Raw genomic sequence first — 23,029 nt, forward strand, 5'->3', positions numbered from 1 at the left:
TGCAAGGACGTGCGCGCGCCCAGCCGGCCCGCCGTGGGGTGCGTGAGCCGGGCTGGGGCTGACGGGGGGAGGGGGGATGTGCGTCCCGGGGGAGGGGGAAGCAGCGAGACCGGGAGGGGAGAGATGGCAACTGAAACCGCTAAACCTTGAAGAGAGACTAAAAGGGTCAAGGAGGGAAGTTTCCTGAGACAGAGGCAGTTTGCTGGAGGGATGGAAAGCCACTTGCAAAGTATGGCCTCCACTTAGAGATTTTATAAGAGACCCGTGGAGATGCACAGAGCGAGACAGACACACACCCAAGAGACATTAAAAAAGAAAATTCCAAAAACATAGAGACATGGCACCAAAAACACCAGCCAGCCAGAAAAACAGGTGAGAGCCCAGATTTAGGACACCTACGAAGAGGCTAGCTGCAGAGAAAGCCACAGGACAAAAACAGCAACAGCAATAACAAAAAAATCCATGCATTCAGAAAATACAGGGCCAGGTCCCCTGCCAGGAGCTAGGGATATTTCACTTGGGGGGAGGTGAGGGGAGGGGGGTCAGCAAGACAGACAAATTCCCAGCCCTTCTGCTTTCAAAAGGGACAGAAGAGTGACATGATATGAACAAGCTCACAGACAATAGTTCCCTCTAACTGTAGTGCTTCAGAGGGCTTGAGGAATCCAAGAGGGCTAGGAGACACAACCAAGGGGCCAGGGGTATTTTAACTTACCCTAATTTTAAACCCTGCACATTCCCCATACAATGTTGGGCTTCCAGCTTCCCTTGCAACTCAGGAGGAGGCTGAGACCCTGTTCCTGTGTGGCAGGCAGCCACCCCAATCAGATGGGGCTTTAGCACTCAGGCTTGCCCCAGACCCCACCACTCTCTGCCACCTCCTCCTTTGCCACTTCCTTTGTCTGTCTGGCCCCTGTCCGTGTATGAGTTGGGGACCCTTGGGTGGGGAGCCAGGGACAGAGGGGTTCGCTTAAGAACACAGGCTCTGCCTGTAGGCTGCTTGAGACCGGCTCCACCGCTTCCTGGGTGGGTCTCTTTGGGCGATGAACTTCACATCTCCAAGCCTCAGTTTTCTCATCTATGGAAAGGGCTGTTGTGAGCAGGAAGGCGGCTTTCCAGTGCCTGGAACACTGGGCAGCTCAATACATAAAAACTGTTACAGGAGTCACGTGCATAGAGCAGGAAGCTGGCAGCCTGGGGCCCACCATGGCTCCACTGCTCATCAGCCCATGACGCTGAGCTCGTGACATCCCCTTTCTGGGCCTCAGTTACCTCCCTGGGAAAATGGGAGAAGTAATATATTAATGGGCTTCCCAGCTGGCTCAGTGGTAAAGAATCCACCTGCAGTGCAAGAGATACAGGAGACGCTGGTTCAATCCCTGGGTCAGGAAGATCCCCTGGAGGAGAGCAGGGCAACCCACTCCAATATTCTTGCCTGGAGAATCCCATGGACAGAGGAGGAAGACAGAGGCTTCCTGGAAGAGGTGACCAGTAGGTGGTATTTTCTCTGTATGTTTGTGTTATGTGTGTATGTGACTTAAACACACGGCACATACTACATGCAGGCACTGTCCCTCTACACATTTCGGAGGGACCCAGGGGGCAGGAGGGATGGGAGGGAGTAACAGGCCAGCAAGGGGCCGAGGACCGTGCCTTGGGCTGGGCCTGATGACTGGGTGGACAGTGGGATGGTCCAGGATGCGGAGCCTGGGACTGGAGGTGGTTGATGAACTGGTGGCTGAGGACGTGGGGGCCCATCACTTCTGAGCCCCTGTATTCCCTCCAGCTGCTCAGGCAGGGCCTCTCCAGTGTCACAGTCCAGGGAACAAGGACAGAGTCTGGGGAATGAGTTCATGAGAAAGGCCAGGAGACATGGCTGGAATGGTGTCAGGCCTAGACCTGCAGGGCTGAGTCCAAGAGCTGGGACTTCATTCATCCTGGTGCTCCCCAGGGCTGTGAGTAGGGTCAGCTCTGCGGTAGGAAGACCCTCTGGGGCCTGACAGGGGATGGACTAGAAGTGGGAAACCAGAGGCCAGAAAGGCGGCTGGGGCTGAGGGTCCAGGGAACATACAGAAGGGCCATCTCTCTAGCCCATCCTTTCCTGGAGGTTGCACAGTGACCCCCAAATCGCCATTGGTGTGTCTCCCCCACTTTTCCCAGCTCTCACAGCACTCCCCTCTTTAGAACAGAACTCCCAACCTTTCCCAACACACACCAGCCTTTGAAAACACAAAGATCTTGAGAACCTGAAAGATCCAGAAGAATCGTGTGAGTGGAGTGAAGAACACAGCAGCAGTAGTTTTTTTGACGGCAAGACTTGCAGGATCTTAGTTCCCCAACCAGGGGTGGAACCTGCACCCTGGACAGCAAAAGTGCAAAGTTCCAATCACTGGACCACCAGGAAGTCCTAGGAAGGGTACTTTTAGAAGAAAAACAGATGTTTGAAAACAGCAGCTACTTTCTAATTAACTATTTATTCGATGTCAGCCCCCTTTCTCACCATATATTTTAATCATCTCACTGAATCCTCTCAACGACCCTGCAAGATTAGTTCCTATTTCCAGATGAGAACTGAGGCACAGAGAGGTTAAAAGACTTTCCCAAAATAACACAGCCGCTAAGAGGGAAAACCAGAATTTAGACCCACACAATTTGACCACAAAACCCAGGCTTTTAATTACCATCCTATCTCCCTCTTTTTCCTCTCATCTTTATTTCAATCATGGATCATTAATGTGAGAGTTCAGTGTGCTAACACCCTAAGGATATTTTGGTCCTAGGTACCATGCATTTGTTCATTTCATCAAGAGGGTTGTATTGAGCATCTAGTATATGCAGGGTGTGTGTGTTTTAGGTGCTGTGATTTCAGTGGGGAGCATTCATTGCAGATGTGCATCAATCAAATCATCACACCAATATTGTGATGGAATCTGCCCAGGAATGGTCAGAGAGGGCTTCCTGGAGGAGGTGGTGCTGGCTCTGCCTTGTGAAGGACGAGTAGGAGTTATCTAGATGAAAAGAAGGGAGAAGGATGTTACATGAAGAGGGAAAGAACTTATGGTAGGTTGGTTGCAATGGAAATGGGGGTGGGGGTGGGGAATGAATGGTTTGGAGAGTTTAGAAGGCATGATAGGCAGGACTTGGCGGTGGGCGATTTTGGTGGGATGAGTAATAAGTGGTGTACCTGGGGTTCAGACAGTGGCGTATAGTCATTCACTCCTGTATTTACTGAGCACCTCCCAGGGGCTGGAGCTGTTCTAGGTGTTGAGGATCCAGCAGTAGACAAAACAGACTAAAATTCCTGCCCATGTGGAGTCGACAGTGAGAGGGGCTCGTGGTAATATTCCCCCAGTTAGATGGGGAGAAGGGGCATTGAGGCTGCCATGGACCATTGTGTGACATACTGGGACCCCATAGAGGGCACATGCCATTCTCTGGTACGTCCATTATTCTGGACGCATGGCTTCCCCTGGAGTTGGGGCTTGTTCTAGGGGCTGAAACACCCAGGCCCAAAGAGGTCAGACCAGAGAGAAAGCCCACGAATTTTTCTAGACAAATGTACTGGGTAGAACCCCATGAACTTGTCATTTGGTTAGATCAGAAATGGCTGCATGTTGGAAATTCTTTTGAGCTTTATCTGATACCATCCTGGCGGCTCCACTGTGCTATGCTTAGTCACTCAGTCCTGTCTGACTCTTTGCCACCCCATGGACTGTAGCCCACTAGACTCCTCTGTCCATGGGGATTCTCCAGGCAAGAATACTGGAATGGGTTGCCATGCCCTCCTCCAGAGGATTTTCGCAATCCAGGGATCAAACTCAGGTCTCCCACATTGCAAGCAGATTCTTCACCATCTGACCCACCAGGGAAGCCCCTCAGAGCGGCTTCACATTTTTTTTTTTTTAATTTAGAATAATCTGTACACTGAAGATTTTTCTAAATTTGCATTCTTTCTGTTACTTTAAGCAAAAAGTCTCAAATGCTTTTTGTGGATTGTTAAAATCTGTTAAACTCTTGGGTTTTACTTTGTGCATAGAGGGAAAAAAAGAATTGTCTTTGATTTAACAGAGACAATTCCAAGTATTTAGACTGGAGGTTTCTCGGTTGGATCCTGAGAAGGATCACCCTCCTCAAGGACTGTTTAGAAAAAATGTGGGAACCTTTAGGGGCCAGGGTGTGCTACTGGCATTTACCACCCGGGAGCCTTCTTAACTCTACCAGACCCCAGATGGTCTATGTTAGAAGGGTTGGCAGACTAGGAGCCCTGGGGCCAAATGCAACCTGCAGCTCATCCTTGTAAATAAAGTTTTATTGACACACAGACACACCCATTCAGTTACATATCATCCATGGCTGTGTCTATGGTATAGCAACAGGACCTGTAAGTTTGCTGACCCCTGCTCTATAAACGTGAAATCTACCAAAAATGCCAATCTCACCTCCCCATGGAGAAACATGGTCCCCCTTTCGGACAACAGATGTCCATTTAAACATTATCAGAGAAATATATACTCTGATTTTTTCTCTTTTTTGTACTCTGATTTTCTTTTCCCTTATTCTCTTTTTCACCGTGCTGGATGTCATTCCCTAAGTTGATGCCAGGTGATGGGCCATGCCCTGGAGTTTGAAAACTACTGTCTGAGACAGGCTTTTGCTCACGCACATAGAGATGTATAAGGGAGTGTTAGCTCATGTGTTGTCTGTAAGAAGGGAGAACTGGAGACAACAGCTGGCACAGTTGTGGAGTGGAATATTAGGCAGCAAACAATGAAACAAAGTCTTGGAGAGCTAAGGAGTGAAAAAGCAAGCTACAAAAGGTTATACAGAGTGTGATGCTTGTATTAGTTTCTAGTTGCTGCTGTAACAAATCACCACAAACATCATGACTTACCACACACATCATACAGATGTGTGATCTTACACTGCTGAAGGTCAGAAGTCCAACACGGGTCTCAGTGGGCTAAAGCAAGTTGTCAGCAGGGTTGTGCTTCTTCGGGAAGCTGCAGGGGAGAATCCGTTTCGTTGCCTTTTCCAGCTTCTAGAGCCCACCCCCATTCCTTGGTTTGCAGCCTCTTCCTCCATTTTCAAAGCCAACAGCATAGCATCTTTCAGTCTTTCTCTGACTTTGATGCTCCTCTTTCCTTTTTCCCCTTATTTAAGGACCCTTGTGATTCCACTGGGCCCATCTGGATAACCTAGTATCATCTCCTCACCTCAAATCCGAATTTAATCATATTTGCAAAGTCTGTTTGCCCTGTACAATAACATCTGCACAGCTCCTTCAACTAAGATGTGATATCCTTGTGTGCATGTGTACGTGCAAAGTTGCTTCAGTCGTGTCTGACTCTCTGCGACCCTATGGACCATAGCCCACCAGGCTCCTTTGTCCATGGGATTTCCCAGGCAAGAATATTGGAATGGGTTGCCATTTCCTTCTCCAGGGGATCTTCCCGAGCCAGGGATCAAACCCATGTGTCCTGCATTGCAGGCAGATTCTTTACCACTGAGCAACAGGGAAGACCATTTTATATATAGAAGTGTGTATATTTTAATCCCAAACTTCTAATTTATCCCACCCCCTTCCCCCTTTGGTAACCATAAGTTTGTTTTATATGTCTTTGAGTCTGTTTTGTGAGTAAGTTTATTTATGTCATTTTTTTTCCATTCCATGTATAAGCAGTGTCGTATATTTGTCTTTGACTTAACGTCACTTAGTATGGTAGTCTCTAAGTACACTCATATGGCTGCAAATGGCATTATTCTATTTTTATGGCTGAGTAATATTCTACCGTATCTGTGTCTACATCTGTATATAATACAGATATCTCACGGTAAGGTTTTGTGTTCCTTGGATACCTAATCAGTTTGAGCACCTTTTCATGTATACAAAGTTTTGAGACCTTGTAACATCATTTCCATTGCTTATGAATACATAAAAACACATGTGGGAATGCTCAGTACCCCCTTTGGGGAGTGGCTACCTCTGGGGACAGAATGAGGGAGGGGATTTAGTTGGGACAGAGTTCACAGAAGGCCTCAGCTTGCAATGTTGTTATTGCTAAGTCAGAAGCGGATACAGGGGTATATGTTACAGGGTTTATTTCTTCAGATTGATTAAGGTAAGTGTGATAAACCATGCCTTCACTTTTAGTAGAGCTGGGGGTGGTGGATATATAATTCTAGCAAACATACAGCCCTCCCCCATGTTCCAGACACTATTTTCCAGTACTTTCCAGGTAGCAACTCTTTTAATCCTAACAACCCTATGAGAAATGTATGATTGTTACCTCCCTCTTAAGAGGAAACTGAGGCCCAAAGACCTGAAGCAACCTGCCCAAGGTCACACAGCCAGCATATTCTTAAGGCCCTCTACTCTTCTCTATGCCCCAAACAATTCTTTTTAACACAATTTTATTGAAAGAGAGTTGATACAATGTTGCGTCAGTTCCAGGTGTGCAGCAAAGCAATGCAGTTAAGACACATGTTCTTTAGATTCTTTTCCATTGTGGGTTATGACAGGGTATTGAGTATAGGTCCCTGCACTATACAGTAGGGCCTTGTTGGTTCTCTAGTTTATATATAGTGTGTTTATTTTATGTTAGTAGTGTGTATGTTTTAATCCGGAACTCATAATGAATGGATCCCTCCCCCACCTTGCAACAATTCTTAATGTTAAAACCTAAGGATAAAGGAGAGAGAGGGAAGGCAGAAGAGGGCGGGCAGTGGGGTGATGTGACTGGCGGCCGTGATCCTTCCTTCCGCAGGCCCCCCCAGCCTGGCTGCCCGGCTTTCATCATTGTCAAGCTGAGTCCGCTGCGGGACCGCCTCGTGGTGACGGAGTGCCAGCTGACCCACTCGCACCCGGCCTGCCCGCTCGAGTTCGCCTACTACTTCCGCCCGGGCCACCTGCTGGCCAACGCCTGCCTACCTGTGCGCACCACCAACAAGATCTCCAAGCAGTTCGTGGCCCCAGCCGACGTGCGCCGCCTGCTCTCCTACTGCAAGGGCCGAGACCACGGCGTCCTGGACGCCCTGCACGTGCTCGAAGGGCTCTTCCGCACCGACCCCGAGGCCAAGGTAGCGTCTCGCGAGAGGCAGGCGGGGGGGACGCGGGAGAGCCGTGCGCAAGTCTCGCGGGTCTTTCATTCATTCGTCCATCCATCCTCCCATTCCTTCATTCTCGCCTTTCATTCATTCCTTTCCGCATTCATTCCGCACTTATGGAGGCATGCGATGGGGGTGAGAGGCAGCTGCCAGCAAGACGCACAGTCCCTCAGAGAACTCATCCTCTAGGACCACGCCCTGCAGTAGAACTTTCTGCCCGGATGGGAATGCCTTGTGATCCCACGCCGCCCACTATGGTAGCCCCACAGCCACATGTGGTTGCTGGGTGCTTGTCATGTAGCCAGTCGGACTGAGGAACCCAATTTTTAAATATTACTTCGTTTTCATGAATTGAAATTTAAATAGCCACGTGTGGCGACTGGCTACTACTACCGTGCAGTGGTTGCGGGAGAAACCACAGACAGGCGTGTCCAAATGTGATATCAGGTCAACAGAGTTGGGGCTAGATAGAAAAGTATCCAGAGTGATGGACGGTGCTATTTAAAAAAAGTTTTTTAACTGAACTACACAAATAGAAAATGTGCAAATGATAAGTATAGAATTTGATGCGTGTTCACAAAGTAAAAACACCCCGGTCAACCAGATCACATCTTAGTAGGGAGGGTACGCCATGACATAATGGGATGAATAGGGGTTGGAGGGGTAGGGAAAGAATCCTAAAGGAGGATAGGGCAAGAGTGTGGACAGGGACCATTGCGAGCGTGCTATTTTAATGTGAGTGGTTAGGGAAGGCCTTTATGAGGACATGATGGTGAAGCTGAGGAGACAGACTGAAGAGAGGGGATGCCCCCCCCCCAATCATTTTGTCTTTGAAAGGAAGTGATTCCAGGCAGAGGGAACAGTCATTGCAGAGGCTCTGAGGCTAGGGGGAGACCCAGGTGCTGGGAGAACGGTGAGAATACTGCTCCCCTGTGAGGAATCTGTCTGCTGGTTTGACCTGACTTCCGAGCCAGGGAGGGCTTGAAGGGAAAGAAGGAAGGAAGGGAGGGAGGAAGAGAAGGAAGGAGGAGAAAAAATTGGTTTCTCCTTTCTCCTGGCTGTGGTTTCATGCATGGAAGAGGTCCCAACTCAGGATAAAAACGAGGTGTGAACCTGTTACCAACTCCACGCTCACTCTGCTCGCTGCACAAGAGGCCAATAAACCCAAGGGCCGAGCTGTTGAAGGAAGGAATATGACTTCATGCAGAAAGCCAGCTGACCCAGAAGATGGCTGACTAATGTCTCAAAATAACCTCCTTGTTGCTGGGAGGAAGCCAATTCTGACTCCATGTTGGAAACTGTTTCTTTGACTTGATTTATTACTATAATCATACTCAGTGGCTTACCTGGAGGACCCTGCCCCTCTGCTTGACTGTAAACTAAAGTGCCTTTGTTCAACTCCTGGAGAGATAGTTTGTCCTTGCCCACCTGTGAATAGAAGAGAGTAACACACCCCTTCTGAAGGCTGGACATTCCCTTGGAGATGTTTTGCAAGACTGAAGACCCTTTCACTTTACTTCCCCATTGCATCTCCCTCTCTGTTCTGCCTTTTGGCTTGAGTTCCTCATTGCCTCTTTGTATCTGATCTATAAAACAGCCTGGCGTCCAGATCCCAATAAGATGCTTATTTTGAGGTGCTAGCCTGCCATCTTCTTGGTCTGCCGGCTCTCCGATTGAAGTCTCTTCCTTGCCTCAACACCTCACCTCGTCTCTCGGATTCATTGGCCTATTGTGCAGCGAGCAGAGTGAGCTTGGACTCAGTAACATTCTCAGGGCCTGGATGCCAGGTTCTTTTATGGATAGGAGATGGAGGGAGATAAGAAAACAAGTTAAAAAGACCATTTAATTCTTGAAAATACCTCCTAGAATAGCAAGTCTCAGGCAGGGGAATGTGTTAGTTTTTCTTTACAATCATTCATAGCTGGGTTGGGTCAGATTATCTCCCTGTGAGCTAAACAAAGGCACTTTAGCTTAAGGGTCAGACAGAGGGGGCAGGGTTCTCTGAGGCAGGCCATCATGTATGATTATAACAACAAAAACAGCAAAAAAAAAAAAAAAACAAAAAACGAGGGTTAAAGCCACAGAAACAGCAAGGAGTCAAAATTAACCCTTCCCAATAACAAACCCACTCTAGAATCAAGTCCAAGCATTCTTCCCATCTCCACCTCGTGCCCAGTAACAAGCCCTTTTTCACACCCAGCCCTCTATCCACACATAATATTGAAAAATTCACTAACGTTTATCAGGCACTTACTATGTTCCAGGCACTACCCTAAGTGCTTTATAAATTGTAATTTGTTTAAAATCTCACCAGCACACTACAAGGAAGGAGTCCACCATTCTCATTTTCATTTTGCAAATAAGGAAACTGAAGCACAGAGAGGGCAAGAAACTGGCTGGAAGTCACACAGCTACTTAGCAACAGAGCTGGACTTCAGACCCACACAGTCTGGATCCAAGGACATGCTCTTTACCACTCTGTATATTCCTCAGTTTGAAAATGAGGTTCCTGCCCCTCCTTGTCAGTTCCAGCTCTTCCCTGGAAACACTCTGTGTAGGGTCACCCCTGCAAGAAGCAGCATGTTCATATTGGAAAGACTCCAAAGTCAGTGGATCATCCTTCTAGCTCCCAGTTTGGAGGCTGTCATGAAATCCAGCCTAAACTGAGGTTGGTCCTGGGTCTGTGACTTGCCCTACCTTAATTTTTTCGATGGAAGTATAGTTGATTTACAGTGTTGTGTTTCAAGTATACAGCAAAGTGATTCTGTTATGCATATATATACATTTGTTCCTTTTCCTTATAGGTTATTACAAAATGTAGAGTTTAGTTCCCTGTGCTATACTCAACTTTGGTGCTTGTCTGTTATATATAGTAATGTGCATATGTTCCTGGAGGACAGCATGGCAGCCCACTCCAGTATTCTCACCTGGAGAGTCCCCATGGACAGAGTCGCAGAGTCAGACACGACTGAGCTACTACGCACAGCCCAGCACAGTGTGCATATGTTCATCCCAAACTCTTAGTTTATCCCTCCCCCTGCCTTTGCCCTTTGGTAACCATAAATCTTCTTGTTTCTAAGTCTTTGAGTTTATGTCTGTTTTGTGAATAAGTTCGCTTGTATACTTTTTTCAGATTCCGCATATAAGCATTATCATATGATATTTGTCTTTCTCTGTCTGGCTTACTTCATTTAGGATGATAATCTCTAGGTCCATCTATGATGCCACAAATGGCGTTACTTCCTTCTTTTTCATGGCTGAGTAGTGTTCCTGTGTTGTGTGTGTGTGTGTGTGTATACGCCAAGTCACTTTGTCATGTCTGACTCTTTCCCACTCTATGGACTGTAGCCCATCAGGCTCCTCTGTCCATGGAATTCTCCAGGCAAGAACACTGGAGTGGGTTGCTGTGCTCTCCTCCAGGGGATCTTCCCAACCCAGGGATTGAACCTGGGTGTATTATGTCTCCTGCATTGGCAGGCAGGTTCTTTACCACTGGTGCCACCTGGGAAACCCATTACATACATACACACACACACACACACATACACACATCTTCTTTGCCAATTCATCTTCTGTCCATGGACATTTAGGTTGCTTCCATGTCTTGGCTCTTGTGAATAGTGCTGCTGTGAACTTAAGGGTGCATGTATCTCTTCAAATTAAGAGTTTTCTTTGGATGTATGCCCAGGAGTGGGATTGCAGGATTATATATCGACTTGCCTTAATACTTTTGAAAGAAATGAAGAAGTTCCAGAAAACCAAGACACAGACTAGTGAAAGGGCTCTTCCTTTTAAAAAATTTTTTTAAGTACTGGTGTTTTGAATATGTAAGATGGTCACGTGGTCCTAGATTCAAAAGGTACGAAGGGTATGTAGTGACAAGTCTGCTTGACGTATCCTGTCCCTCGGGGCTCCTCCTCAGAGGCTGCTAGAGTATTCAGTGGCTTATCCATCATTTGTATCTTTCTGTTTTATAGCCCAGCGCTGTCCAGCAGAACTTTCTGTGATGCTAGAAATGATTTGTGTCTTGCTGTTCAGTAGGCTAGCTCATGTGGTTATTGAGTGCTTGAAATATGGAAATATGGCCAGTCTGACTGAGGAACTGAATTATTTTATTTTATTTGGCTGTGCTGTGCCGGATTTTTAAGTTGTGACTTGCAGGACTTTCGTTCCCCCACCAAGGAATAAACCCATGCCCTGCTGGAGTGGAGGTGTGCAGTCTTAACCACTGGGCTGCCAGGGAAGTCCCTTGAATTCTTCACTGAATTACACGAACGGAAATTTCAGTAGCCCCATGTGGCTAGTGGCTTCTGTACAGAACGGCACAGCTCTCTGCACAGATAACATTTGCATGTGTTTATTTTTAATCTTCTTTCCCCTCACCCCTCCCCCAGCAAGGCAGCACATCACACCCACTCCTCTGCATCTTGCTTTGTATGCTGGGACCTGCCAGACGTTAGCATCTTTTGTTCTTCCTCTGGGGCCGCTCAAATCCCCCTGAGAAAACTCCAACCACTTGGCTGGCTGGCGGGTAAAAAAGACAAGCATGGGCTTATAGAGCCGTTTCACCGAGGGTATCCCAGAGCCCTGTCTGAATCTGGGGCTCATGCACCCCCTGGTCTGTGGTTACCCTGGTCTCTCACGGCTCAGTCTCAGCCTTCCTGCCTCCTGTTGGCTCCCAAAGTGAATCTTCTCTGTGTCCTGTGTTTTACATCAGGCTAGTCATTTCGGAGGTGATACAGTAACAGCTAGAAATTTGCTTTTACGTGGACGTACACTAAAAATGTGATATGCATTCTAGCGGTACCATTTTCTGGCTGGGGAACATCCCGTAAGTTGTGAACACGAGTTATACATCACCTCTTTGGACCTTGGTTTGTTCATCTGTAGAATGAAGATAATCAAAGATACTACTTCATAGGGTTTGGGGGCTTGGTTTAGGGTCTGGTGGCTCAGACCATAAAGAATTGCCTGCAATGTGGGAGACCTGGGTTTGATCCCTGGATCAGGAAGATTCCCCTGGAGAAGGGAATGGCTCCCCACTCCAGTATTCTTGCCTGGAGAATCCCATGGACCGAGGAGCCTGGCAGGCTACAGTCCATGGGGTTGGAAAGAGTCAAACGTGAGTGAGCGACTGACACTTTCATAGGGTTTAGGGTTGTTGTTTTTGTAGGGGTGTGTGTGTGTGTGTGTGTGTGTGTGTGTGTGTGTGTGTGTGTGTAAGGAACAGTGCCCAGAAAGTTGGAAGCTCTATATGATTTGGCTATTTAGCTATTATTTTTGTTCCTTCATTTTTTTGGGGGGTGGGGACAGTCTGGACACTGTCCGCATGTAATTCTGTTGTTCCGTACATGTGAAAAAGGAGGCTGTGTGCCTGAATATAGGAAGATGTGTGGGTGGGGGGTGTTAAGTGGTATGGTTTCCAATATTCACATCACATCCTGATGTGGAATCTGGTCTATGGATGGTGCATCCCAGGGCCGCCGATCTGTGGGTCTGAGATGGTACCCATGCTCATTCGCATCCTCCAAGCTGCTCCTCCCCCGGCTGCCTCATTCCTGCTTGTGCCCTACCATCCACTGTGCACCTCACTCTGGAAGCCTGGGAGGCAGGCCCGATCACTTTTGTGAAGGGTCTAGTGGTCAGAAGCATGGACCCTGGGCCCAGAGTGCCTGAGTTCAAATCCCAGCTCTGCTGCTTACTACCTGTGTGACCCCAGACAAGCAACTGAACCGCTCTGTGCCTCAGTTTCCCCATGTGAAAAATGGGATGGTAATAACAGGCCCTGTTGTTCAGGATTCTTGTGGGGGTTGAAAGAGTTAATGCCACAGAACCGTGGAGATAGTTCTTCCCAGCACTTTGCACGTGTGTGTTAAGTCGCTTCTCGTCAGTCATGTCCGGACTCTTTGCCACCCCGTGGACTGGTAGCCTGCCAGGCTTCCCTATCCATGGGATTCTCCAGGCAAGAATACTGGAGTGGGTTGCCGTACCCCCTCCAGAGGATCCTCTCAACCCAGGTATCGAGCCGACATCTCTCACATCTCCAGCATTGGCAAGAGGGTTCTTTACCTGTAGTACCACCTGGGAAGCCCTTTGCTGTATTTGTTTTTCTCTTATTCTTTTTACAAGGAGAAAAAGATAAGAACTTACTTAATACGATGGAAACATGCAAGGTTGTTCTGGGGTGTTTTAACCCATTGTATCTGTTAATATTTTCTTTTCGTTTCTATTTTGTAACAGGAGTATAGTTGATTTGCAGTGCTGTGTTACTTTCTGCTGTAGAGCAAAGTGATTCAGTTGTACCTGCATATCCGTTCTTTTTTCCATTATTTCCACTATGGTTAGTCACAGGATTTTGAATATAGTTTCCTGTGAGATACAGTGCTATGCTTAGTCACTCAGTCGTGTCTGACTCTTTGCGATCCCCTGGACTGTAGCCCACCAGGCTCCTCTGTCCATGGGGATTCTCCAGACAAGAATACTGGAGCAGGTTGCCATGCCCTCCTCCAGGGGATCTTCCCAACCCAGGGCTCTAACCCAGGTCTCCTGCATTGAAGAGGACTCTTTACCGTCCGAGCCACCCAGGAAGCCCGTGCTATACAGTAGAACCTTGTCATTTATCCTTCTTTTTTCTTTTTTTGAGATGTAGTTGACATATAACATTCTGTTAGTTTCAGGTATACAACGTAAGAGGTTTTTTTTTAAATATTTACTTATTTTTATTTATTTACTTGGCTGTGTCTGGTCTTAGCTGTGGCAAATGCAAGATCTTCCGTTGGGAACAATGACTCTCTAGTTGTGGTGCCCAGACTCCAGAGCGTGTCGGGCTCAGAAGTTGCAGCACTGGGCTTAGTTGCTCCACAACATGTGGAATCTTAGTTCCCCAATCAGGGATCGAACCCACATCCCCTGCATTGCAAGGTGGGTTCTTAACCCCTGGACCACCAGGGAAGTCCCCATAATGGTTTTGATACTTGTATATATAGTGAAATGATCACCTCAGTAAGTCTAGTTAGCATCCGACAACTTCTATCTTTACATTGGTTTCTTCACCAGCTCCATCGAATAAGACTTTCTGTGTTGATGGAAATGTCCCATCGGCCCCAACCCACAGAGTAGACATTAACCTTGCGCGGCTGTTGAGCAGTGAAATATGACCGGTGTGACTGAGCAAGTTAATTTTTACATCTTTTTAAGTCTTCATTTAAATGTAAATTGCTGCTGTATTGAACAGAGCTGTCCTAGATGGAAACATCTGCTGAGATAAATTAAATCATAAGGTAATCGTAGGTATAAAAATTAATGATGGTTGAAAAACGTGATTGCGGTGCTGTAACTGATTCAGTGGTAAGCCGACTAGGCTTTTCCATAAAATGTATCGAAGGCCTCTACTCCTTAAGATGCTGAATGTATAATTTTAGGGTGGGGAAGGCAATTTCTGTGTTCTTTTTGGACTCTGCTAGGACGGAGGAGCCTGGTGGCCTGTAGTCCATGGGGTCGCTGAGTCGGACACGGCTAAGCGACTTCCCTTTCACTTTTCACTTTCATGCATTGGAGAAGGAAATGGCAACCTACTCCAGTGTTCTTGCCTGGAGAATCCCAGGGATGGGGGAGCCTGGTGGACTGCCGTCTACGGGGTCGCACAGAGTCGGCCACGACTGAAGCAACTTGGACATAGCACAGTGTGTTTAGGCATTCTCTTGTTAGTGGATGTTTGAGTTGTTTTCAGTTTGAGGCTTTCAGTGGGCTGAACATCTGTGTCCTCCCAATATTCTTAAGGGCTTCCCAGGTGGTGCTAGTGGTAAAGGACCTGCCTGCCAATGTAGGAGAGATAAGAGATGTGGGTTGGATCCCTGGATTGGGAAGATCCCCTGGAGAAGGGCATGGCAGCCCACTTTAGTATCCTTGCCTGGAGAATCCCAGGGACCGGGGAGCCTGGTGGGCTGCCGTCTATGGGGTCACACAGGGTCGGACATGACTGAAGTGACTTAGCAGCAGCAGCAGCAGACTTTTTTTTTTTAATAGAATTTTTTGTTGTTATTATTTTGGTGTTTTTGTTTTTTTCTTTTACTTTGAAAATGGAGAACTTTACATTGCTTTTTAACCCATTTTGAGGGATGAGGTCAGATTATGGCAGAATAGTTTGTGGAGAGATCTATGCTTAGATTATATTCCAACCCTGATTCTTCGGCTATGGGTCAGCTCTGCAGGGCCTGGCTGAAACAGCCTAGCTGCCTGCCTGGTAGAAGGGACTTAAGCTCATTGCCACTAATCTCCCTACCCCATTAAGTGACTTTCATGCAAAAATAATGAGGCCAGAGTGGCTGAGGCCAAGGCAGACGAGAGGGACAGGAGATGAGGTCCAAGGGCCCGATCATCCAGCCAGATAGCTGTGGGGTGAACTCTGGATCTGACTTGAAGTGTGATCGGAATTTCTGGGAAAGGTTTGCAAGCAGAGGAGGGGGTGATCTGATCTTGAAAATGCCCCCTGGCAGCTCTGTGGGGGACTGGGAGAGGCAGGGAGCCCAGTGGAAGTGGCTACAATAATCCAGGTGGGAGATGGTGCTGGTTCTGACCAGTGGCCGTAGGTTGGGGAGATGGGGTCAGACCCTGGACTTATTTTGAAGGTTGCTGCTGGAATTTGGGGATGGGTCGAATTTTTAAAAATACGTTATTTGCTTGCACCAGGTCTTAGCTGCAGCACGTGGGGTCTAGCTCCCTGACCAGGGATCGAACCCGTGCCCCCTGCATCGACAGCGAGGAGTCTTAGCCACTGGGCGCTCAGGGAAGTCCCTAGGGGATGAATTGCATCTGGTGGGGTGAAGAAACAGAGGCGCTAAGAGTCAGTCTTGAGTGCTGGGGACTGAGCTATAAAGTGGATGATGGATTTGAAACTAGGATTCAAAACCAGCATTCTCTGAACTCCCACTCCAGACACTCATGCATTCATTCACTCACTCACTAGGGGTGTATTGAGCTGTGGCTCAAAGCACCAAGGGCTCCAAAAGTGAAATGAAACAGTATCCTTGTGATGCTGACATCCTAGGGAGGGCAAACAGGCAATAAGCGAAACAGCAAATAGAAATGTAACACGCTTCAGGGGGTAAGTGCCATGGCCAGAAGCGGCTGGAGAGAGGTGGGTGTTGGCTTAGATGGGGTGTTCAGAGAAGACCTTTGTGAGCACCTGGTCTTTAAGCATGGACGATAGTTATGATAATAAGAAACACTTCAAGAGCACTTACTGGTTATTGAGTGAGTATTGTTGAATAACAGTGATATTATTTGTCAGTGCTGCGTGCGTACATGGTCAGTCACTAAGTCATGTCCGAGTCTTTGCGACCCCATGGACTACTGGCCGGCCTCCTCTGTGCATGCGATTTCCCAGGAAAGAATACTGGAGTGAGTTGCCATTTCCTTCTCCAGTGGATCTTCCTGACTCAGAGACTGAACCTGGATCTTTGGCATGGGCAGGTGGATTCTTTACCACTGAGCCACCAGGGAAAGCCGTTTGTGCCCTGCGATGTTCTAAAGACTTCCATTCATTTCATCTGCCCAATCACACTCTCGCCATCATCATCATTTTGCAAATGATAGTGGTCAGGGAAGTGGCCAGAAGCTACACACAGCCAGGAAGTGGGGGCTCCAGGGTCTCAGCTCAGGCCGTCTGGCTCCAGACGCTATGCTAAACCTGACAATCCATGCATGAAGGAATGACTCATTTCCCAGAAGGGGGAATTGGGAAACTAGGAGGTTAAGGAAGAAGCTGAGGCACAGAGAGCCCAAGTCACAAGGTTAGAAAGTGGTGGTGTGGGGACTCAGAGCCAGGCAAATTGGCTCCATGGTTTATGCCCTTGAGTTCTAGACCAGTGGCTCGCAGACTTGAGCGTGCATGGGAACCCCAGATGCGTGCATGCCTGCTCAGTCGCTTCAGTCGTGTCCGACTCTTTGTGACCCCATGGACTATATAGCCCACCAGGCTCCTCTGTCCATGCGATTCTCCAGGCAAGAATACTGGAGTGGGTTGCCATGCCCTCCTCCAGGGGATCTTCCCAACCCAGGGATCAAACCCATGTGTCCTGCATTACAGGCAGATTCTTATACCACTGAGCCACCAGGGAAGCCTTGGAAACCCTGGGAGAGCTTGTCAAGACAGGTTGCTGGGCCCCTCCCCCTGAACTTCTGACTCAGCAGGGCTTCAGAGGGCCTGGGAATATGCATTTCTGTCAAGGAACCAATAGGTGATGCTGATGCTGCTGGTCCAAGACTTACACTTTGAGAACCACTACCCTAGACTGCCTTTGAGTGTAGGAAAGAATGAATACCCAGTTTCTAGTAGGGGGAACTGACATTCAGAGACGCTGTCTAGCAAAACCCACACAGCTCTTAGATGATAATGCCAGCATTGCAAATCCAGGCAATCTGGCCTGCGAGCCCAGTGTCTCAACCGTGTCCCGTTCTGTGTGACCCCATGGACTGTAGCCCGCCAGGCTCCTCTGACCATGGAATTTTCCAGGCAAGAATACTGGAGTGGTTTGCCATTTCCTACTCCAGGGGCTCTTCCCCATCCAGGGATCGAACCCCCATCTCTTGCATTTCCTGCACTGGCAGGCGGATTCTTTACCACGGCTCCACCTGGGAAGCCCCCAGACAATCTGAAGTTGGGTTTTAAACCATTCCCCTGCACTGCCTCCTGCTGGTCAAAGGGATAAACGCAGGCATTAATGAATGAATGGTTGGATAGCATCACAGACTCAATGAACATGAATTAGAGCAAATTCTGGGAAATAGTGAAGGACAGGGAAGCCTGGAGTGCTACAGTCCATGGGGTCGCAAAGAATGGGACACGACTTGGCCACTGAACAAAAACAGCAGCAATGAATGAATGAATGGAGTCCCAGTTCCCGCCGAGGAGGGAATCGTGGGCAGGGCGACGACCCCTGCCCCTCTTGACAGCTCTCCCTGCCTCTCCGCCCCCGCCCGCAGGTGAAGCTGGTGTTCGTGGAGGACCAGGCAGTGGTGGAGACCGTGTTCTTCCTGACGTCACGCACCCGGGCGCTGCTGCGGCGCTTTCCACGCATGCTTCTGGTGGACCGGCTGCCGGGCCTGCAGGGCGCTCTGGATCTGCTGGCGGTGCTGTGCGTGGACGGCGCGGGCCGCGCGCGTCAGGCCGCCTGCTGCGTGGCGCGCCCGGGCACGCCGAGCCTGCTGCGCTTTGCGCTGGCCTCGTTGCTGCAGAGCGCGCCCGATGTCAAGGGCCGCGTGCGCTGCCTGACTGCCGGGCCCGAGGTGGCGGCGCAGCTGCCCGCCGTGCGCCAGCTCCTGCCCGGCGCGCGCGTCCAGATCTGCAGGGCGCAGGGCCTGGAGACGCTCTTCAGCAAGGCGCAGGAGCTGGGCGGCGCTGGCCGCGAGGACCCGGGTCTGTGGCCCCGCCTGTGTCGCCTGGCGGGCGCGTCGTCCCCCGCCGCCTACGCCGAGGCCCTGGCCGAGCTGCGGGCCCACGGCCCAGCCGCCTTCGTCGATTACTTTGAGCGCAACTGGGCGCCGCGCCGGGACATGTGGGTGCGCTTCCGCGCCTTCGAAGCGGCCCGCGACCTGGACGCGTGCGCCTTGGTGCGCGGCCACCGCCGGCGTTTACTGCGCCGCCTGAGCCCCTCGCGCAGCGTAGCGCAGTGCCTGCGCGACCTGGTAGCCATGCAGTGGGCCGACGCTGCTGGGGAGGCGGCGCCCGACGTTTCCGACGACGCGGGCCCTTGGCTGGAGGGGGAGCCAGGGAGGGGAGCCCAGGTGGAGAACCAGAGGTTGAAGGGCCTAGAAACCGGAGACTGGGGAGGGGTGCGGAAGGAGGGGAGTTTTTGGAGAGAAGCCCAGGTGGAGAAGGAGTGGGCCCGAGGGCTGGAGACCAGAGACCGGGGAAGGGCTCAGGTGGAAAGTGAGAAGGGGAGAGGGTTGCAAATTCGAGACTGGAGAGGGGTCCAGTTGGAAAACCAGGTGAGAGGGCTAGAGGGGAGTGTCTGGAGAGGGTCCCAGTTGGAGAAGGAGCGCTTGAGAGCTCCCGAGATCCGAGACTGGAGGGGGGGCCCGTTGGAGGGTGAGAAAGATTGGGGGCTGGAAGGTTATATCTGGAGGGGGGCACAGGTGGAGGACCAGCGGTTGAGAGGACTGGAAGGGTATACCTGGAGGCTGGCGCAGCTGGAGGATCGAAGGGTTAGGGTACTGGAGACAGCAGACGGGAGGGGGACCCAGATTGACTGCGAGAGGGCCAGGAGTCATGATGGGAGCTCCTGGAGGGGGCCCAAGTTGCACGATGAGCAGGTAAGTGGCCTGAAAACCAGGGACTGGAAGGGGCTGCATTTGGAAGCCGAGAAGGAGACGGGGCTGGAGGTCAGAAACTGGAAGGGGGTCCCTGTGGAGAAGGCCCTGGAACTGGTCCCCGAGAATGGAGACTCCAGGGGGCCCCAGTGGGGAGATGGGAGGCAGAGGGGGCCAGAGACTAGAGAAGGAGGAGCGAGGTTGGGTGTCAAAAGAAGAAGGGGCCTGGAGGATGTAGTTCTGATCCAGCTGGGGGACCCAAGGGGGGCAGGCCTGGAGAATGGAGACGGAGGGGGTGCCCAGGCTGGCAGCCCCAAGAGCAGAGGTGGGCAGGGCAGGGAGTGTGGGGACCCAGGAGGGGGCTGTCTAGGGCTGGGGGATGGAGTCCGGTGCAGTGCCCCAGGAGGGACCGTGTCGGAGGGTGACCCAGAGAGGGCAGCGAGAAGGAGGAGGTACCCGGCCCCCGGGGGGAGCTCGCAGGAAGGAAGTGGAGGAGAAGGCCCAAGGGAACCAAAGAGGCCGTGCTGCCCCTCAGGGGACGAGGAGGTGGACTGGGAGCCGCTGGCCAAGTTCCGAGCAGCCTGCGGGCCAGAACTGGCGGAGCTGGTGGCCGAAGAGCTGGCCTTCGCCCGGCAGCACGGGACCCGCGGCTTCCACTGGACCGGGACTGGCTTCGCCCTGCAGGACGGCACCTCGGACTTCTTCCTGGACGGAGCGCTGACGCGCTGCTCCTGCTCCATCCACGCGGCGCGCCGCCTGCCCTGCCGCCACGTGTTCGCCGCGCGCCTCCTCACCGGGGCAGCCTTATTCCACATGGACCTGCTCAGGGATTGCTGGGGGAGGGCCCCCGAGCCCTGAGCCTGCCGGCCCCTGCCCGTGACCCTCCACGGTGGGGGCGAGAGGGCACGCTGCGATCCCAAAGATAACAGGGCTGAGGCCGAGAGGGCCACCCCATTCCGTCCCCGGCCACCTCCTAGGGTGCCCAGGGGTCCCATCTTGGCAGCTGGCCTCTCTGGATCCGAGGGGGAGCCGACAGTGTGATCTCTGAGGTCCCGTGGCGGATGGTGGTGGCCATGGGATTCTCCCTCGGAGAGGAAAGTTGGGGTGAGAGAGTGTAGACAGGGTCAGGACGAGACAGGAGAAGGAAGGGGATAGAGCTGGGGGAGGGGAGGACACCAGGATGTGGGGAGAGCCTGGCAGGAGGAGGGAGAAAAGCAAAGGGGGATGAAGGAGAGGGGAGGGAGGCAGGACAAAGGAGACATGGAGGAGAGAGGACAAGGGAAGAGGCAGAAACGACGAAGAAATGGAGACAAGCAGGAGGGTTGGAGAGGGAGAGGGTGGGGGAGGGGAGGAGGATGTGAGGATGAAGCAGAGGGAAGGGGGAAAGGAACCCGCAAAAGAAAGGAAGGGGAGAAAAGAAATGGGAGGGCGTTGATCTGGGAATTTCTCTGAGGCCAGGAGTCTTGGATCGCCTTCGCCTACTGGTTGGTCATTCCTGGAAGAGACAGAATAACAGGGGGGCCCTGGGGGTCTGATGGGATGGGCTGGGGGCTCTCCAGCGGGGGAGGGGAACCATCTGGACTCTGGCACTTCAAGATTGGAATAAAACAGTACTATTTTGGTTTTTGTGCTGAGTTCTTGGCTTGTTGGGGGTGGGTGGGAGGCCCAGACCCAGAGGACAGTGGAAAAGGTCCAGCGTTCCTCCATTTTTTTTTTCTACCAACAGGCCCTACAGGGGCTTGATGAAATGTGGGGGCCCAAAATGAATCCATCTCCATGGCAGCTCAGGCCCCATCCTCCCTTGCCTGGACAGCTTGCCAACATCTGTGGATGCTTTCGTCCAATGACTAGTCCTTGCCAATGATTGGTTTAAGATGGGGCGTGTGGCCTGATCCAGGCCAATGGGTCTGCTTAGGGCAGGAGACTTCTAAAAGTTCTCTCAGTCCTAAGGAGAAGCCCCAGAATGAGATAGTTAGGCCTAGAGCTGCTTACTGCTGCTGCTAAGTCGCTTCAGTTGTGTCCGACTCTGTGCGACACCCTAGACGGCAGCCCACCAGGCTCCGCCGACCCTGGGATTCTCCAGGCAAGAACACTGGAGTGGGTTGCCATTTCCTTCTCCAATGCATGAAAGTGAAAAGTGAAAGTGAAGTTGCTCAGTCACGTCCGACTCTTAGCAACCCCATGGACTGCAGCCTACCAGGCTCCTCTGTCCATGGGATTTTCCAGGCAAGAGTACTGGAGTGGCGTGCCATCGCCTTCTCCATAGATCTGCTTAATAATAAAGCCTCTTAATAAAATGTGAGAATGAAGGATATCATTGATGATGACAGAGCTAAGAGGGGAAGAAAATCTTGGGAATTCCCTGGTAGTCCAGTGTTTAGGACTCTGCACTCTCACTACCAAGGGCCCAGGTTCAATCCCTGGTCAGGGATCTAAAATCCCGTAAACTGTGTGACCAAAAGGAAAGAAAGAAAAAAAAAACAAACAAAACAAAACCTGTATCTGGAGTCTGCCTACTGGGGAGCTTCCTAAGTAGGATAAAGATAAGTTAATACTTAAGGGCAGTTGGAGTTGGTTTCTGTTATTGTAGGTGGTGTGGGGGATTCTCCTGCAGAATTATCCTGCAGGTGATAGAAATCTAGGCAGAAGTAGCACAGCACTTCTCAAGTTTTATGAATGGGTGAATCACCAGTCAGTCTCAAATGGGGCCCAATATTTTCTCATTGTTGTCGTTTAGTCGCTAAGTCGTGTCTGACCCTTTCAACACCCCATGGACTGTAGCTGGCCCGGCTCCTCCTCTGTCTGTTGGATTTCCCAGGCAAGAATACTGGAGTGGGTTGCCATTTCCTTCTCCAGGGGATCTTCCTGACTCAGGGAGGGAACTGGCATCTCCTGCACTGGCAGGCAGAATCTTTACCACTGAGCCACCAGGGAAGCCTCCAAGATTGCGTAAGGTTCTCCAGTGATGCGGTTGCTGCTGGACTGTGGAGCACACTTTGAGTATTAACAAAGGAGCCTGATATAAAAGTGGTCCAGCCATTCACATCACTGGGAAATCAGAGGCTTAAAGTGCAGCTGAATCCGGGAGCTCAAATAATGCCAGGTTTCTCCCCTGTGCTTCTGCCTTTTGTGTATGGGTTCTTTCGAAAGAAGGCTATCTCCTTTGGCTGAGAAAGATAGTGACTTGGAGCCCTAATCTCATATCCTCAGATTTTGATCCCCTTTCCGTCAGCATCCCTGTATCAGGTCTCAAAGAGGAAACTGATTGGATGTACCAAGTGTATCAGTATCAGTTACCTATGGTTACGTTAATGCTGTGTAACAACCATGACCATTCAGGTATGACCTAAATCAAATTCCTTATGATTATACAGTGAAAGTGAGAAATAGATTTAAGGGCCTAGATCTGATAGCTAGAGTGCCTGATGAACTATGGAATGAGGTTCGTGACATTGTACAGGTGACAAGGATCAAGACCATCCCCATGGAAAAGAAATGCAAAAAAGCAAAATGGCTGTCTGGGGAGGCCTTACAAATAGCTGTGAAAAGAAGAGAAGCGAAAAGCCAAGGAGAAAAGGAAAGATATAAGCATCTGAATGCAGAGTTCCCAAGAATA

The 23,029-nt window shown here is 50.4% G+C and overlaps 1 protein-coding gene across 1 annotated transcript; it reads left to right on the forward strand.

Moving 5' to 3' along the window:
• The first annotated feature begins 5 nt into the window (after positions 1-5).
• ZSWIM9 (zinc finger SWIM-type containing 9) lies at positions 6-21,039 on the forward strand. The gene is made up of 2 exons (XM_060398721.1): positions 6-7,077; positions 18,058-21,039. Exons 1-2 carry the CDS (start codon positions 6,637-6,639, stop codon positions 20,269-20,271), a joined length of 2,655 nt encoding a protein of 884 aa, XP_060254704.1. The 5' UTR covers positions 6-6,636; the 3' UTR covers positions 20,272-21,039.
• The last annotated feature ends 1,990 nt before the right edge of the window (positions 21,040-23,029 follow it).

This window comes from Ovis aries, chromosome 14, assembly GCF_016772045.2.
Source record: "Ovis aries strain OAR_USU_Benz2616 breed Rambouillet chromosome 14, ARS-UI_Ramb_v3.0, whole genome shotgun sequence".
NCBI classification, from domain to species: domain Eukaryota; kingdom Metazoa; phylum Chordata; class Mammalia; order Artiodactyla; family Bovidae; genus Ovis; species Ovis aries.